The sequence below is a fragment of the Ranitomeya imitator genome, chromosome 5 (genome assembly GCF_032444005.1).
Source record: "Ranitomeya imitator isolate aRanImi1 chromosome 5, aRanImi1.pri, whole genome shotgun sequence".
NCBI classification, from domain to species: Eukaryota; Metazoa; Chordata; class Amphibia; order Anura; family Dendrobatidae; genus Ranitomeya; species Ranitomeya imitator.
The window spans coordinates 339,337,426-339,356,366 of NC_091286.1; the positions used below are offsets into that span (position 1 = coordinate 339,337,426).

Sequence of the window (18,941 nt, forward strand, 5' to 3'; positions counted from 1 at the left end):
ATCAAACGCCATCACAATTCGGTGTATCCTCTGGCTGCGGAATGGAAAGCGGACGCAGCCTCAAAGAAGTCCCTCACGCACCTCCCGTATCTCAGTGGACGACTTTTTGCTGGAAGGTTGGACGCAATGATATCCAATGCCATCGGGGGTAACAGTACCTCTCTCCCTCAACTGAAACCTAAACGCACTTACAAGAAGCGTAACCAAACCCGATTCTGATCCCTTCAGAATTCTTCGGGCTGGTCAGTCTCGCGTCCAGCACAAAATCGTAACCGTTCCCCATGCAGGGACAACTCACGGTCGACGCAAAGGTCGGACAAGATGTGGCAGGCCAGTCAAAGCCCAAAGGAGGACAACCTCAGACTTTCTCCTCATGACTCACGGTCTCCGGAAGACATCCCACCCATAGGCGGCCGACTTTGCTCTTTCAGCAAGTCTGGCTGCCTATTACAGAAGACAGGTGGGTCAGGGAACTAGTGTCTTCCCCCCCAAACCGCCAGCCAAGGCTTGTGCCTTCCACCAAGCGGTTTCCTCGCTTCAAGCAGGAGTCATAGACATTCCCTCGGCCGGGCGCATCCGAGGGTTCCACTCCAATCTATTCGTAGTCCCCAAGAAAGGAGGCAGCGTACGGCCCATACTGGACCTAAAACAACTCAACAAATATGTACGAGTCCGTCACTTCCGCATGGAGTCTCTTCGGTCCATCAGTGCGTCCATGGAGAAGGGAGAATATCTCGCCTCCATAGACATACAAGACGCATACCTGCATATACCGATTGCACCTGCTCATCAGTTTTGCAATCGACCAGGACCACTACCAGTTCGTGGCTCTCCCGTTCGGACTCGCCACAGCTCCCAGAGTGTTTACCAAGGTCATGGCAGCCACCATGGACGTCCTACACTCCAGAGGCATAGTAGTCGTTCCATACCTGGACGATCTACTCATCAAGGCTCCCACCTTCAAGGACTGCGAGCTCAGTGTCTCAATCACAACCGACATTGAGTCGCATGGGCTGGTTAGTCACCCTACAAAGGTCATCACCAACCCTACAAAGGTCATCACCTACCCCTGTTGCCCTTTCCGGGCCGGTGTTACTGTTGAGTTCTCATTGTTTTCTTGAGCTCGTACATAGTTGTCTTCTTATAGGCATGGTTATGTTATGTTCATGTTACGTTCCTCCTGCTTTTGCACAAAACTGGAGAAGGCTGACACCGTCCAGGGGTGTATACTGCAGAGGAGGAGCCACGGTTAATCTTTTTCAGATTATGCATAGTGTCGCCTCCTAGTGGACAGCAGCCTAACACCCATGGTCATGTGTCGCCCAATTAGAGGCTAAGAGAAAGAGATTTTACGGTGAGTACACAAAAATCTCCTTTCCAACCTGGACGGTGCCAAGATACGACCGTCCAGGCTGAGAACCACTGGTGAATGAGCTGCTGTGAGCGCAGCGTCAGTGGCTGGCGGTGAAGTCACTGAGGCTTCGTTCCCAGCCGGGCTGAACTGCAGTGACTTTGGTGAGATCCCTGCTAGCACCGTAAGAAAGACGCAAGGTGCAGGTACGAGTTTACTGCAGTGAAATTCTCTCTGAACTCGCCTCTGCTCCGTGTGACTTTCTCACGGTGTTAGCGGAGATCTCACTGAGGTAACTGCAGTTCAGCCTGGCTGGGAACTGAGCCTCAGTGATGTCACCACCGATCACTGACGCAGCAGCTCATTCACCAGTGATTTTCAGCCTGGACGATTGCATCTTGGCACCGTCCATGTTAAAAAAATAAAAATAAAAATTATTTATCCCCCAGATATGGATTACGGTGTGGGACAGAACGCCTGACAGGTGAAGGATATTGTTGTTTTTTTATTTTAGTTTTATCACAGGAGAACGAGGGCTTCAGTGGAATGGGCGAGGTCGTAAGTATGGTTCAATTGATTTTATTAAAGGAGTCTGTCATTTTTTCAATTAAAAAAACTTTATTCTGAGTGTCTGTGTTTTTCTTACAATGTGACTATGGGGTTAGATTCGAATAAATAAGGCAGTACTCTGTAGCGCCAAAACTTGCAAACATGAAATATGAAAATGTTATTGCATTACTGCACTAGAAATATTAAAAATTGAGAAAGTTTAGCGCATAAATTGGCCAATTCATGTGTACCTGGTAGCCACGATAAGGCATTTCTCGTTTACCAGGACCTAACCATGCCAATCCTCGCTTACAATAAAGTCTTCATCTGTATGGGAACCTGTGAATCCTCTTAGGGTATGTGCAGACGTGGAATGGTCCTCTGCGGATTTTTCCGCAGCGGAATTGATAAATCTGCAGGGCAAAAACGCTGCCTTTTTGCTGCAGATTTATCACGGATTTACCGCGAATTTCACTGCGGTTTTACACCTGCAATTTTCTATTGGAGCAGGTGTAAAACCGCTGCGGAATCCGCAGAAACAATTGACATGCTGCGGAATGTAAACCGCTGCGTTTACGCGCGTTTTTTTCCGCAGCATGGGCACAGCGTTTTCTGTTTCCCATAGGTTTACATTGTAATGTAAACTCATGGGAAACTGCTGCGGATCCGCAGCGTGTGCACATAGCCTCAGACTAAAATCTATATCTCTGTAGAGGGGTGAGGTCCTGCCTTGATTAAAAACGCCTGCAGCTAAGAGGCGGAGTGCTCAGTCAGAAGGCTAATGAATACAAATTTAAAAAAAACTGACTGTCACATCCGAACAGACCAGGTGTGAACAGGTGCTGAACCTAGTCACCAACTCGCATACAATAAAATAAGGCAGCACACTGTAGCGTCAACTTGCAAACATGAAGTATGAAAATTGAATTGCATTATGGGGTTAGATTGACGCCTCTCCATTACTAATTTCAGGGCTTGATATCACCGGACAACACAAAGGTGTGACACCAACTCCCCCAACTATCACCCCACTTGCCACCGCTACCGTCAAGTGGGAAGAGTCGGGCAAAGCGCCAGAATTGACGCATCTAATAGATGTATTTTTTCTGGGCAGCTGCGGACTGCTATTTTTAGGCTAGGGGAAGGCAATATCCATGGCCCCTTATCAGCCTGAGTATAGCAGCCCCAGCTGTCTGCCTTAGTAAGGCTGGTTGTAAAAAATGCACCCACACCGGGTTTTTATTTTTGTAATAATTAAAAAATACCGTGTGGGGACCCCTCTATTCTTGATAACTAGCCTTGCTGAAGCTGAGGTTTGCAGTCCCCAGCTGCATATTCATTACTGTAATGAGTGGTACCATGTGACAGCTCAACACGGGAAGAAGCTGCCGGCGCCCAGAGAATCAGGGACGTGCAGGGACCGCGCCAGGAGCAGGTGAGTATAATGGGGAGGGGGAGCACTGTGCAATATTCACCTGTCTCGCGTTCCACCGCCGGGCGTCGTCTTCCGCGTCCTCTGCAGTGACACTCAGGTCAGAGGGCGCGATTTGTGTGCGCGCCGCCCTCTGCCTGAATTTCAGTGCAGAGGACGCGGAAGACACAGCGGCGCCCAGCGGTGGAACTGGGAAAGGTGACTATATAGCAAGTGCCCGGGGGCGCTGAGCGACGAGAGGTGAGTATGTGATTTTTTTATTTTTATCGCAGCAACAGCATATGGAGCAAATATCTCTATGGAGCATCTTATGGGGCCATAATCAACATTTGTGTAGTATATGGGGCATATTTTAATATGGAGCATCTTATGGTGCCCTTCATGAACTTTATGGAGCATTATATGGGGCTCCTGATTCAATATGGATATTCAAAAACACTTAACCTATTGATATCTCAACTTGACTTTTATTGGTATCTATTTTTATTTTTGACATTTACCGGTAGCTGCTGCATTTCCCACCCTAGTCTTATACTCGATTCATTAAGTTTTCCCAGTTTTTTTTGTGGTAAAATTAGGGGGTCGGCTTAGGGTATGTGCACACGTCAGGATTTCTTGCAGAAATTTTCCTGACAAAAACCGGACACTTATGCCAGAAATCTGCATGCGTTTTTTCATGCGTATTTGACGTGCTTTTTTTCCCCAAATGCATAGAATAGCGGGAAAACGCAGAAAATCCGCAAAATTAATGAACATGCTCCTTTTTTTTTTTTTTTTACCGCAATGCGTTTTTTTTCGTGGAAAAAAAACGCATCATGTGCACAAAACATGCAGAATGCATTCTAAATGATAGGATGCATAATGTTTTTTTAGCGTTTTTATCGCGAAAAAAACCTGAACGTGTACACATAGCCTTATACTCAAGTATATATGGTGGTACTTAATCATTCTAATCATACTTTTTTTTTTCTTTTATCCCTTCTGTAAAATTTACATATTGCTGACCTTTTTATTGCTTTTTTTTAGAATAAAAGTGCCTTTTTATGTGGAGTCATGAAGACTTACAGGCAGCGAGAGAAACAAGGGACCAAAGTTGCGGATTCTAGTAAAGGACCAGATGAATCCAAAATAAAGGCAAGTGTGTTTCTATTTATTTTTTAAAAATATTTTCTTTCACATTTGGCTGTGTAAAAACATTTTGTTTTATACCTTTTGTTGACTACAATATTGGTGGCTAGTACCAGCACCTGTGCTGATCAGCTAATTGAACTGGACACATATCTCCAGCAAGCATTGCCCTCCCCCTCACTGTATTTGTTTCAACCCCATACATTTGTGGCAGTGTCTGGTATTCTAGCTGGAATAATGGGGCAAACATTTTAAATACAGAACATTCCCACTTGTTTTTTAATGGGAAACGATCATTACAAAATGACCAATTGTTTAAATCAGATATGAGTTACATGTATTTTTAACCCCTTAACGGCATGCGCCGTACTAGTACGGCACATGTCGTTTCTTCCCCTTTGATGTGGGCTCCGGCGCTTAGCCCACATCAGTTGCGACATGTCAGCTGTTTTGTACAGCTGACATGTGCGCGCAATAGCGGCAGGTGGAATCGTGATCCACCTGCCGCTATTAACTAGCTAAATGCCGCTGTCAAACGCTGATGGCGGCATTTAACTACCACTTCTGGCCATCGGGTCGGAAATGCGCGCGTCACCGTCCCCGTCATGTGATCGGGGGTCAGCGATGGGTCAGCGATGCGTCAGCATGACAATCTGAGGTTCTTGCCGGCTTGCTGTGAGCGCCACCCTGTGGCCGGCGCTCATAGCAAGCTCGTAATTCAGCTGCATAGATCAGATCGCTCCTATGTAGCACAGCCGATGCAGTTGTGCCAGCTTCAAGCCTCCCATGGAGGCTATTGAAGCATGGCAAAAGTAAAAAAAAAAAAAAAAAAAAAATGAAAAAATATAAGTTTAAATCACCCCCCTTTCACCCCATTCAAAATGCCGTAAGAGAGGAGTGCAAGTGTCGTTCCCAGACACACACACCCCCACTAGTCAAAATGGCAGCCCCCAGTGGCACACACAAATGTCAATAAATAAAAAACTATTAAAGTAGTTAATTTAATTTTGTATTAAAAATAATTGATTGTATAATCAATAATTATTAATACAAAAATTAAAATCACGGCACCTTCCCTTTAAAGGCGCATGACCAGTATCCCCTGGTCTTAAAGGCACATGACCAGTATGCCCTGGTCTTAAAGGCGCATGACCAGTATTCCTTGTCTTAAAGGCACATGACCAGTATTCCCTGGTCTTAAAGGTACATGACCAGTATGCCCTGGACTTAAAGGTACATGACCAGTATGCCCTGGACTTAAAGGCACATGCAAGTAGGCCCTGGTTCTTAAAGGCACATGACCAGTAGGCCCCGCCTTTTAAAGGCACATGAAAAGTATGCCCTACTCCTAAAGGCAGCTCTGGAGCCTTCCGCTGCTGATCCCAGTTTATCTGAGTAACCTAGTCCCCCTCGGTGGACTTTGTCACTAACCGCAACCCATGGTTTCTCTGACCAAGAGATTGAATGCCTCTGTGAACCCTCTGTGGCTCGGAGTGCTCGCAGGACCGATATACATGGTCCCTCTCCTACATGGGAGCCGTCGGCTAGCAGGGGCCGCAAGTATTCTAGAAAAACGTACAGGCGTCTAGAAGACGGAAGTTTTCATTTCCTGATCTCTCCCCTATGATTTGTTGAGAACAATGCTGAATATGGATCAGATATTGCCTTGGATTGCCAGAGCTTCAGAAAAAGAGGGACTCTCCTATTTATACCATCAACAAATTGACGAGCGATTCACTGGACAGAAGCCTCTAAGTGGGATGCCATACCTGGTCTGATTTTTTTATGGGCGACGGGTCCTTTAAAGCAGGGGTCCCCAACTCCAGTCCTCAAGGCCCACCAACATATCATGTTTTCAGGATTTCCTTAGTCTTGCCCAGGTAATAATTGCATCACCTGTGCAATGCAAAGGAAATCCTGAAAACATGACCTGTTGGTGGGCCTTGAGGACTGGAGTTGGGGACCCCTGCTTTAAAGGGCACCGATTTCCCCCCCCCCCCCCCCCACACCTTCAACAGACGAGCTCATGCAGTGTCGCCTCCATGTATCCTCTTCTGCATCCAGGCCTATCGCCAGACAACCTGCCCTGGCGTCCGAGCACCCCCCCTTTGTATCACCACTATTTAGCGGCTGATGCAAGAAAGCGGACGATTCCTCCCTGTTAAGAAGATGGTGGATCGAGGGTTCCTAATTTTCTACTCTGCACGATGATGGCAAGAGACTGTTTTCTCCTGACCTGCTGGATGCAGCTCCGCATTCTGCCACTTGGCAGACTAACCGGGTAGAATTTCTTGTGGTATACCTACCAGTGTCCCTGCACGATGTATCATCATTTAAAATACCACAGACGGTCGGATAGCAAATCTGGTTCGTTCCGTTTTGTGGCTTCGGATTCAGCGCTCTACCCTTCCTTAGACGCCACATGGGTTACTGGACCAATAGTCTCCTGGTCAGAGACCTTAACTACTTCGATTCACACAAGTAACCTTCCCCCGAAGACAGTACAGCTGGCCAATCAAATCCAACAAGGGTTCGTATCTTTTCTAGAGACCCAACCAGCAGTGGAAGCGTTGTCCAGGACAGTCTAGATCTAAGGGATCTTGGTTCCAAAAAGGGGGAATCAAAAGTAAGACCGATCCTGGACCTCAAACTTCTAACAACCTTTGACAAGGTCCTCCTTTTTCAAATGTTTCAAAAGTTCCTCCGCTCAGCCATTACTTCAACAGAAAAATGTGGAGTTTCTGGCATCCATCGACATTCGGGATTTTTTCCCTCTACAATAATCCCTTTGCCTTCCATTCGCAAACAGCATTTTCAAGTCACGACCTTGCCCTTCGGCCTGGCTACCGCACCAGAGTGGTCGCAAGGGTCATGGCGGTTGTCATGTGCCTCTTGCACCCTAGAAGCATGGTCGTCCTGCCCTATTTGGTTGACTTTCTAGCCGCTCTTCCAGGACTACGCTGAGTCGTCTATATCACTTGCAATACCCTCTCACTTGGGCTAGCAGCTAAACTTAGACAAGTTTTTCCTCATTCCCAGCCCAGCAGTTCCTTTTTGAGGATGATCCTGCACAAGAAGGATGGTAATCCTCTCTCGAGTCAAGGTCGTGGCCCTTCAACGGGGAGCTCGTGCACTTGATCACTCATTCCCTCGGTTCATTCAATTCGCTAGGAGGGTTCTGGGGAAAAAGACGACAATGGAAGCAGTTTTCTTTGACTTGCTGAAAACGAGCGGAGAGAATCAGGCTTTCAAAGGGCAGACTCTGAGCACCTTCCTCATCCAGAGCCTTCTCCGGGTCCAATGATTATTAGGGAATACCAATGCCAGTCTTCTTCTCCCGATCATTGCTCTGGGGATTCGAACGGTACGGCTAATCCTACAGCAGGTCCACTGCCTTCAGGCGGGTCAGCCATCCGTCTTCAATTGAATAATGCCACGGCTGCGCCATACGTCAACCATCTAGCAAGTACCCACAGTCAAGCGGCATGGCCGAGGTACCTCGCACTCTCTGATGGGCCGAGATCTATCATTCGGTGATCTCAACAGTACATATCCCTGGAGTTGAAAACTGGGCGGCTGACATCTTCAGCCGTCAGGGTTTCTCCTCAAGTGAGTGGGAACTTCACTCGGAAGTCTTCCATCAGATCTGCCTTCACTGGAGTACTCCAGATGTAGGTCGGATGGCTTCCAAGCTGAATGCCAATGTACTCCAGTTCATGGTTGGCCTCGAGATCCAAGACCATCGCAGTGCATACTCTGTTCTTCCATGGTACCAATTTCCATAACCCCTCTTCCACTACGTCTGAGATCTTTTTGGAAGCAGGAAGGGCCCCAGTGATCCCGGGAGACCCGCACTGACCATGTCAGGTTTTCTCGCTTGCGGTACTAGTATTTTTCCGTCTTATTGCGACAAAACTGGAAATATGGACTTTCTCGCAGGGAGCCTTCACCTGTAGTTCTTCCCTACCAAGTACCGTTAGATCTGTGGGACCTTAATGGTCCTGGGGATCTTACAGTAGACTCCTTTTTTGATCCGGACAGACTTTACTATCAGGGAAGGTCACTCCCCTTTTTTCTCTGCGTTCTTGTCATCCTGATGAGTCTTCAGAGCTCGGCGCTCTGACCTTTCAGACTTTTTTCCTTATTACCATCAAGTCAAGGTTGCCCTCAAGCCATCCCCTTTCCTCGTTGCCAAGGGGTATTGTATTCCCACTGTTGCAGAGGCATTGTCCTCTCATCTCTTTCGGCTCCAGTCCACAAAACGGAATGGGTTCTCCATAATCTGGAAGAAGGGAGTGCTCCGAGTGGGTACGTATCGAGGACGACGTCCTTCCAAAGGTTGGACACTTTACTTGGGCTTCTCGATGGTAAGTAGGCTTTCCTGACGGTCACAGGAAGGGTTTAGCCATTTCATCGGCCATGTTAGCCTGGTGGATTCTTTCACCATCCAGGAGTCCTTCCGTGCTAGATGTCAGCCTATCTCCCTGTCTGAGGACTCTAGGCACCGGACGTCGGCAAGCACGACGACAAGCTTGCGAATTCCTCCAGTCCGCATGCATTCTTGAAGCACTATAATTCACACACTTCCACAGATGTGAGTCTAGGCAGGCGGACTTTGCAGGCCGCGGTGGCGCACTTGTAAGTAGCGGTTACACGGCCTGATCTGATGTTGTCCCCACCCAGGGACTGCTTTGGGACGTCCCATGGTCTGTGTCCCCCAATGAGGCATAGGAGAAATAAGGATTTTTGTGTACTCACCGTAAAATCCTTTTCTCCGAGCCATTCATTGGGGGACACAGCTCCCTCCCTATTATTAGTTTGTGCTTGTTTTTATCATTTGATATGTTATACTCTCATATATAATGTGACATGCTATACGCTCATATGTTATTGATCTCCTACTGCTTTTTCACCGAACTGGTTAGCTGGGAGCCAGCAGGAGGGTGTATACTGCAGGGGAGGAGCTAACTTTCTTTGTATCACTTAGTGTCAGCCTCCTGGTGGCAGCAGCATACACCCATGGTCTGTGTCCCCCAATGAATGGCTCGGAGAAAAGGATTTTACGATGAGTACACAAAATCCTTATTTTTGGTCACTGCGACATTGCATTAAAATCAATAACGAGCGATCAAAAGAACGAATCTGCAAAAAAGTGGTATCTTAACGTCAGCTCGGTGCGCAAAAAATAAGCCCTCACCCGACCCAAGATCCCGAAAAATGGAAACTCTACGGGTATCGGAAAATGGCGCAATTTGATTTTTTTTTTTTTTTTTTTTTAAAGCAAAGTTGGAATTTTTTTCTCACCAAAACATAACCTAGACATGGTGTCTATGAACTCGTAATGACGTGGAGAATCACAATGGCAGGTCAGTTTTAGCATTTAGTGAACCTGGCAAAAAAAAGCCAAACAAAAAACAGGTGTGGGATTGCACTTTGTTTGCAATTTAACCACACTTGGAATTTTTTCCCCATTTTCTAGTACAAGACATGGTAAAACCAATTATGTCGTTCAAAAGTACAACTCGTCTCGCAAAAAATAAGCCCTCACATGGCCATATTGATGGAAAAATAAAAGTTATGGCTCTGGGAAGGAGGGGAGCGGAAAACGAAAAAGGGCTGTCTTGAAGGGGTTAAAATAGCATAGATTTACGTTTTTATCATTATCTTTATTAAAATTCGTGATCTTGCAGTTTTCACATTGGCACTATTGCTTTTTTAGACTTGTACATACAGTACTTTTCTGAAAGGGACAGGAAGTATCCTCATCTGAGGCAGGATTACAATGACGGGGGGACATCTATACACAGCTGACAACATAGAAGCCACAGATCCGTCCCCCTCTTTTCACAATGACTTTTAGGACTCCTGCAGACAACTATATTTTCAGAGTGTAATGCAACAAAACCTCAGATTGCACTCTGACCAATCTTTTTTTTTTTTTTTTCCCGCTCAGTCTGTTATGGCCATTTTGACAGAAAAATTTGCAGCAAACACGATTTGCATCCAAAATGTGTATGGCGCTTGGCTATGCAAGTCAGTGGGTCCATTGGAAAATCGGACTTCACTCTGATAACATGATTGCAGTCCAGTTTTACAGACTGACATAATGGAGACTTTTTTTCCATTTTCTCCACATCTGAGAAAATTTGTTTCAAACGCTAATCAGAACACCGGACCATGGGTGTTATGCTGCTGCCACTAGGAGGACACTAAGCAAATAGACAAAAAAAAAGTTAACTCCTCCGCAGTATACACCCTCTGCTGGCTCTCTCGTGAACCAGTTCTTGCTTAGTGTCTGTAGGAGGCACTAAGGTCTGATTTCAGACCCCGATTTTCTTATTTTATTTTTTACTACTTTATTTTTTTCATCTTTTTTCCACGGATTGAGCTGGCGATGGGGCCTTTCAAGGTCCCGATCTCCCAAAGTCAACAGGCGGGAACGCGGAGTGTCGCCTCCCTGTACCCCCTCCTGCAGAGTCAGTCTGAGCTCTCATCGGGGCGACGGATTCCTTTAATGGGTCCGCTCTCCCCACACCAACAGATGGGAACATGGGGTGTCGCCCCCACGTACCCCTTTCTGGAGCCAGGACTCTTGCTGACCTGAGATTGACCCCCCAATGAGGTGAAGGAGAAGCTGGGGGACGCCCCTCGGGGCTTTTGCATGGCCCCACTGCACCACCACTGTGAGAAAGCAGTTGGTGTCGGGTATCCACCGTGCCCTCTCTACCTCCCTATAAAAGGGATGGTGGATTGAGGATGGACGGCACGATTGATGTTCGCCGTCTGTGGCCCAGCACTCCTGACTCGGATCGCAGTGATTACGGCCGTTTAGCGGGAGGGAGGACTCATTACTAGTGATGAGCGAATATACTCGTTACTCGAGATTTCCCGAGCAGTCTCGGGTAACCTCCTGAGTATTTTTTGAGTGCTCGAAGATTTAGTTTTCCTCAGCGGAATGATTTACATCTGTTAGCCAGCTTGATTACATGTGGGGATTCCCTAGCAACCAGGCAACCCCCACATGTACTTATGCTGGCTAACAGATGTAAATCATTCAGCTGTGGCGATGAAAACTAAATCTCCGAGCACTGACAAATACTCTGAAGTCACCCGAGAGTGCTCAGGAAATCTCGAGTAATGAGTATATTCGCTCATCACTACTCCTTACCTCCCTCCCTGGGGTCCTGCGTTAATGCCCGGGTCCCCGGGGGAGGGGGGTTCAGCACCAGGCGATGGGCTGCTCCACGGCCTTGAACTACCATCTGGCCGTTATGTTCACCCCCCTCCCTGACTCCCTCTTGTGTGCCTGCTGCACGGACCTCTTCACAGCTCCAGTGAGGGCTTCCAGTAACTACCGCGGCTGTTCTCTTTTGCTGCGGCTGTTCTCTTTTGCTGCGGCTTCTGTTCTAGTCTCCGCTGCCGTGGCAGGTTACTTCCGGTCGTGGCCGCGGCCCCTCATTTAATCTCTGCGGCCATTACCTTATCGCGGCCGCTAATTTAGCCTCTGGCTGTTAGGCCATCGACAGGACCCCATTACTGCTACAGGTCGGCGCACAGGCACGTCTCTGGGGGATTGCAGGACCTAGGTAAGATAGTCACACACCACTGCAGGTGCACACTACTTAACCCCTTCGCTGCAGGCATTCACCCTCCGCTGCAACAGTCATCCTCCACAGCAGGCATTAACCCCTCCACTGCAGGTTCACATAATCCATATGCTGCAGGCTTTGCAGTATGTCTCAATCAAAGGCTAATAAAAAGGCGGATAAGACGCACACGGTGATCTATGCTTCATGTACCTCATGCAATGTTTCCCTACCGCAGAAACATCCCAAACCTCTTTGCACGGACTGTGAGGCTTCAGTCTCTCAGGAGACCCCCATAGAACAGCGGTGCAAGCCCCCTGAGTGGGCTTCCTTTTTGACACAGTCCATGCCTTCTCTTGCCAAGGCCTTAGAATCCTTTTGCGACTCCGCCTCAAGCCAGGGCATCTCTTTACCCCCTGTAGAGGGTTCCTCAGCCACACACGACTCGTTGTCAGGTTGGGGCCGGACGGCTACGCAGGGTACACATTCCTCTAGAAAACGTACCCGTGACACTTCCCAACGGAACGCCGATGCCTCTTCATCCCCTAGCTCTGTGTCTCGTTCCTTCACCAGGGGTTTACAGTGAGCACGACTCAGAATATGAATCTGATGTGGCCCCAGACCCGGATTCTCCTGAGTTCCAGGAGTGTATTGATTCCCTCATTGAGGCGGTTAATCACACGCTGAAAATAGACGAAGAAGCTGGTACTAATCAGGATCACCCAGTGTCTTTTAAATGAACAAAACTGCCTCACAAGCTTTTTGCCAGTCATCCTGAGTTTACTGACATTTAAGAGGCATAGAAATCGACCAGATAAGCGATTCACGGGTCTAAAGCCCCTAGAAGCACGGTACCCTGTCACACAGACTCTGAGACAGGAATGGACTGAGTCCCCTTCAGTAGATCCACCTGTATCGAGACTCGATTCAAAGAATCTTCTGTCTTTGGCGGACGGATCTTCCATTAAAAATCCCACTGATCTTCAGATTGACAACCTGGCCAGGTCGGTCTTCGAGGCTGCTGGAGCAACTCTATTTCCTTCATTCGCCACTACTTGGGTAGCTAGAGCTATGGTAGCCTGGGCCGAGGCCATGGTGAAATCCAATAGAGACAATAGCTTGCCTCCCAATGTGTCCAATCTTGCCTACCACATTGCTTGAGCATGGTATTACGTAGTTCATGCCTCCCTAGATGCGGCTAATTTGCGCCATGCTTGCGGCCGCTAACGCCGTGACCATCAGGAGAGCATTGTGGCTTGGTGAATCGCGGGCAGACTCTTGCTTCGAAAAAAATCCTTGACTTCTCCTGCCTTAACAGCACGGGCGCCTGTTTGGAGATAAACTCTATCAGATTATCTGAGACGTTACCGGCGGAAAAAGCAAATTCCTTCCTCAGCGGAGGCCCATTTGGCCCTTTCAGAACCAATCCCAGGTTTGCTTCCAACCCTTTGCCACAGGCTGGTCATCCTCTGCCGCTCCCGCTACCTTGTCTCGCACCCCACGCAGAGGCAGTAGGTCGCAACCTTCCTTCAGACCTTCTAATTCCAGGAGAAACAATCTCCCCGATCCAGGCCCAAAAGTGCCCCTCTGTGAAAATACTCTTCTCAATGACTTCTGGCCGTGTCCGGAGGACACAGGCAGGTTAGGCAGCCGTCTACTTTTGTTTCGCCAAGTATGGTTATCAGTCATTCACGACCAGTGGGTCAGATCTCCTGTCTTCCGGATACAGAATCGACTTCATTTCCCCTCCTCCGACGCGCTTTTTCCAGTCTCGTCTTCCAAAGTCCAAGGTGCACACAGTCCCCTTTTACCAGGCCTTACAAGCACTTCGCAACAGCGCAGTCATCGTTCCCGTTCCTCCCACAGAAAGGTTCAAGGGCTTCTACTCGAACCTGTTCATGGTCCCCAAGAAAGACGGAACCATGCGTCCCATTTTGGACCTGAAGTTGTTGAACAAATTCCTCTGTGCGCCATTTCAGGATGGAATCCCTTCGCTCTGTCGTCGCTTCTTTGGAAAAAAGGGGGAATACCTGGCGTCAATCGACATCAAAGATGCATATCTTCACATCCCAATCTTCAAAAGTCATCAAAGATTCCTACGCTTTGCGGTCGGAGACTATCATTTTCAATTCACTGCTCTGCCCTTCAGGCTCGCCACTGCCCCCAGGGTATTCACAAGTCATGGTAGCCGTCATGTCTATTCTACATTCCCGAGACATGGTGATTCTGGACAATCTTCAAAGGTCCGTCTTATCGGGCTTGCGAAGAGAGCGTCACTGTCACCATCGACACTCTCTCGTCTAGGTTGGCTGGTGAACATGAAGAAATCGTCTCCAGTACTATCCCAGCGAGTCCCCTTTTTGGGGATGATCTTGGACACTTCCCTAGGGTTGGTAATTCTCCCTCCGGAAAACATTCCCTCTCTAATCCGGGGAGCCCAATTGCTATCTCTGGGCCGCTCTCACTCCCTGCGGTTCGCCATGCAGGTACTCGGGGAAAATGGTGGCATCTATCGAGGCAGTGCCGTTTGCCCAATTTCACTTCCGTCCCCTGCAGCAGGCTTTCATCTCAACATGGGACAAGAATCCAGCCTCCCTGGGTCGCCGCTTTTGCCTGGCACCCAAATCAGGCGATCTCTCAGGTGGGGTGGACAGCAACGTTGTCCTTGGATCAGGGAAGGTCCTTCCTCCCGGTTCACTGGCAGTTAGTGACCACCAACGCCATTCTCCTCGGATGGGGCGTGATTTTTCGTCACCACACGGCTCAGGGACGTTGGTCTGCTCATGAAGCCAACCTTCCAATCAACATCCTCGAGATCCGAGCGATAACGCTGGCTCTTCATCGATTCCATCACCTCTTGGCGGGATGTCCCGTCCGGATCCAATCAGACAATGCCACGGCTGTGGCGTACATCAATCGCCAGGGAGGCACACGCAGCAGAAGAGCGATGACTGAGGTTTCGCACATTTTACAATGGGCTGAGGCAAATCAATTGCTCATCTCCGCAGTTCATATTCCGGGGGTAGAGAATTGGGCGGCGGACTTTCTCAGCCGCCAGGGCATAGCCTCAGGAGAGTGGTCTCTTTACCCAGAAGTCTTTCAGGGGATTTGCCAGTGTTGGGGCACTCCAGATGTGAACCTCATTGCCTCCAGGCTGAACACCAAGGTTCCGGCATTTGTAGCCCGATCCTGCTATTCGCTAGCCATCGGCTCGAATGCCCTAGTACTCCCATGGAGCCAATTTTGTCTCCCTTACATCTTTCCGCCTCTTCTGCTGATCCCAAGGGTCATCCGAAAAACCAAAGTGGAAGGCATTCCGGTGATCCTTGTCGCTCTGGACTGGCCACGCCGAGCTTGGTACGCGGAGCTAATGCATCTTGTCGCTGACGTTCCTTGGAGGTTACCGGATCATCCGGGCCTTCTCCGCCAGGGACCCATTTGAGAGAGTTCTGAGTTTAATGGCCTGGCCATTGAATCCTGGATCCTACCCCAGGCCGGGTTCTCCAGTCACGTGAAATCTACCTTGATCAACGGTAGGAAGCCTGTTTCCATGCATGTTTACCATCGCGTTTGGAAAACTTTTCTCATGGCGTAAAGATGAGGGTCTTTTCCCGTTGGGGTTTCCATCCCCTCCATTCTGGAGCTTCTCCAAGCGGGTCTGGATTCAGGCCTAGTGCAACCTTAACTTGGACCTCAGTGCTTTACAAGAGACTCCCTTCGAGCCACTACAGTGTGTATCTCCCTCTCTCTCTTTTCTCTCTTCTCTCTCTCTCGTCACGATAGCCACATGGCTTCGTTCAGCGATCCAAGAAGCTTACCGTGTCAAAGGCCAGCCTATCCCCGCGGGGATTTAGACACCCCACTCAGTCAGTGGGGGCCTCCTGGGCCATTCGGCACCAGGCATCCGCACAGCAAGTGTGTAAGGCTGCGACTTGGTCCAGTCTTCACACGTTCGCTAAACATTACAACATTCATGTCCAAGCCTCTTCAGATGCGACCCTTTGCAGACAAATTCTGCAATCGGCAGTTTCGCATCTGTAGGCTTCATTTAATCACTTAATTCTTTAAGCATTGGGTGCGTGAGGTTTCACCTGTTGTGACGTTTTTCCCCTCCCAGGGACTGCTTTAGGACGTCCCATGGTCCTGTGTCCCCCAATGAGGCGAAGGAGAAACAGGGATTTTTGTGTACTCACCTTAAAATCCTTTTCTCCGAGCCAATCATTGGGGGCACACATCACCCACCCTGTTAGCCCGTTGGCTTGTAGTCTTTGTTGGTTTTGACATATTGCAACTCTGTGAGCTCCTACTGCTTTGGCACCAAACTGGTTCACGAGAGAGCCAGCAGAGGGTGTATACTGCGGAGGAGTTAACTTTTTTTGTGTATTTGCTTAGTGTCCTCCTAGTGGCAGCAGCATAACACCCATGCTCCTGTGTCCCCCAATGATTGGCTCGGAGAAAAGGATTTTACGGTGATTTTTTTTTTTTTCTTGTACATTTTCAAATAGAAAAGCTATTGGAACACGTGTGAACTACAGATGGGACTAAAATGGTAATAAAAAATTAAAACCGTTTCCAGTGAAACTTCTCCCATACCATGTGTGTTAGGCTAGGGTCACATTACGTTAGCAGCAGCCCGTTCAGCACATACGCTAACGGGCTGCTGCTAGCGCAAGTGCCTGCGCTACATCACGCTAGCGCAGATGGAGCATCTGCTAGCTCCATCTGCGCTAGCAGTGACGGACCTGGAAATGCTGCAGCCAGCGTCTCTGGTCCGTCACTCAAATGACGGCACATCGCTAGCGCACGCCCAATGTGGGCGTGCGCTAGCGATGCGTTCGCCATTACTGGCAATGGTGGCGTTAACGGACTACGTTACACCGCGTTATGCAGCGGTGTAACGTAGTCCGTTAAACGGACACCCGAAACGCAATGTGACCCGCAATGTGACTTATACATTTAATACGTCAGCTTGATCTCTACTACTTGCACTACGCAATATACATTGATCTTAGTTAGTGCTGTATGGTATTTATACTTATGGTATCAGTATAACTGACCTATTTTTTGCTCTCTAAATATATTATCTGTTCCGCGTGTGGCACTAGTGTCGCCTCTTTTATCTTTTTTTTTTTTTTTTTTTTTTTTTTTGCATCTTGTTACTTGGTTTTTACTCATAATATTTGTATTTTGTCTATGTGGTTTTTCAATAAAATTGTTATATTTTAGCTCTTAGTGTCCATTTTTCTTTTGGGTTTCTAAATTATATATTATGGCGGAGCTTTCTACCTCCGGTGCCCTTTTTGTAGGTTTATTGACCCAGCCTTAAGTGACTATGCAAGCCAGATCATCTGACAGCACTCCTTCACTTCACTCTTCATTTTGCTCATTATCCCCTACTTTCCTGGAGACTTTTGTTAATGTCACGGGTTCACTTTAAGCAGTTCTAGCCATATTCTGAACAACTGCAAACAGAAAAACATAAGCGGGCTATTTAAGACCCACCCCAGTCTGCCTATGTACATAGTATTTAAAAATAAGACTGCCTATATGATACAACAACACATACATAACCATGGTTTCCAAAGAGAAATAACAAAATAATGTAATTACAAGAGTACCACTTCCAAGTGGAAAAGGGGGGGACCAGGGAAAAGCTGATAAATACAGATATATACAAAGGTAATATCTCACGTGGTCAGAAAACTCTTATCAAACTATACATAAGTATTCCTGTCTTACATTTAAAGGATCAAAGAGGTAAAATGCAAAAAAAAGGCTGAACACACGAGGCTTGGGAATAAGTATGCTTCTTTATAACCTGGGTGGTGACCACATGTGAGACATCAATTACCTTTGTTTTTATCGGCATTTATCAGCTTTTCCCTGGTTCACCCCAAATTTTACTTCACAAGTTATAACAAATGTAATTATAAGGGTACTATCTTCTCTTTGGAAACCAGGGTTATGTATGTGTCATGATTTGCAAGATTCTGTCATGTCATTTTATATACCTTGAATATTTATACCCTGTTTTAACGTGGTTATATGAGGGTTCTTTGCCACTTTCTCCTTGTTTTAGTTTTTTATTTTGAATTTTTAAAACTGATTTTCTACAATAAAAATATATTTTAAATATACACCTTTATACTTCTAAATCTTATTCTTATTGTGTACATAATTCACACTTGTTTGTTCACACTGGATGAATTTGGTAAGGTGTGTCCACAATTTTGAATGAACAGTAATGTCAAGTTTTGCTGCCACTACTTAGGTTTGTGCAATAAGGAGTTAAAAGAATTGGCCCGCCATTACATTTCACATCAACTGTAAAATTATTTTCAACTTGCATACTCTTAAAGTGTTTTAACGTTTTCTTGAAAAGTGTCATCACCTGGTGTTTAGCAATGTACTGGCCCAGGTATGACTGCTAGTTTTCTGTATAGTGTTCGTATGTTCTCTGTTGGAAAGATTAGATGGACCTGTGTATCGCTGGACACTTAAATAGGTGGTGCCATAGTATATTATAAAATGTTGTGTCTGTTTATTGGAACATGGTTTTTTATGTAATAGAACAGCCCCTTTTAACACCAGTACGTCTTTTTTTACTGACCTGCGTTATAAGAGACTAGGATCCCCCAACGGGTGACAATCCTGTAGCTGTACACTATAGCTGACAACTTGCTGTATCTGCCATGATTTCTGTTGGTACTTACTTTAGTTGTTTAACCCCCTTAAATGCTGCTGTCAATGATGTCTACAGCATTTAGATAGTTAAGAGTGTAGGGGCTCTTTCTTCAACCCATTGGCACCCTGAGATCTTGATCCTGATGTTTTCCATGGCAATTGATGGCAAAATAATGGCCTTGAAGTCTTACAGCTACAGTGGCCTGTTCAG

The 18,941-nt window shown here is 47.3% G+C and overlaps 1 protein-coding gene across 12 annotated transcripts in view; it reads left to right on the plus strand.

The window, feature by feature from the left end:
• Nucleotides 1–18,941, plus strand: part of SYNCRIP (synaptotagmin binding cytoplasmic RNA interacting protein) — a 69,842-nt gene that overhangs the window by 18,832 nt on the left and 32,069 nt on the right. For all 12 annotated transcript variants that reach the window (XM_069726411.1, XM_069726409.1, XM_069726412.1 and 9 more), the window contains one exon: nucleotides 4,359–4,466. In XM_069726411.1, coding sequence (XP_069582512.1) covers nucleotides 4,386–4,466 — 81 coding nt within the window. In that variant the 5' untranslated portion in view covers nucleotides 4,359–4,385. The remainder of the gene's footprint in view (nucleotides 1–4,358; nucleotides 4,467–18,941) is intronic.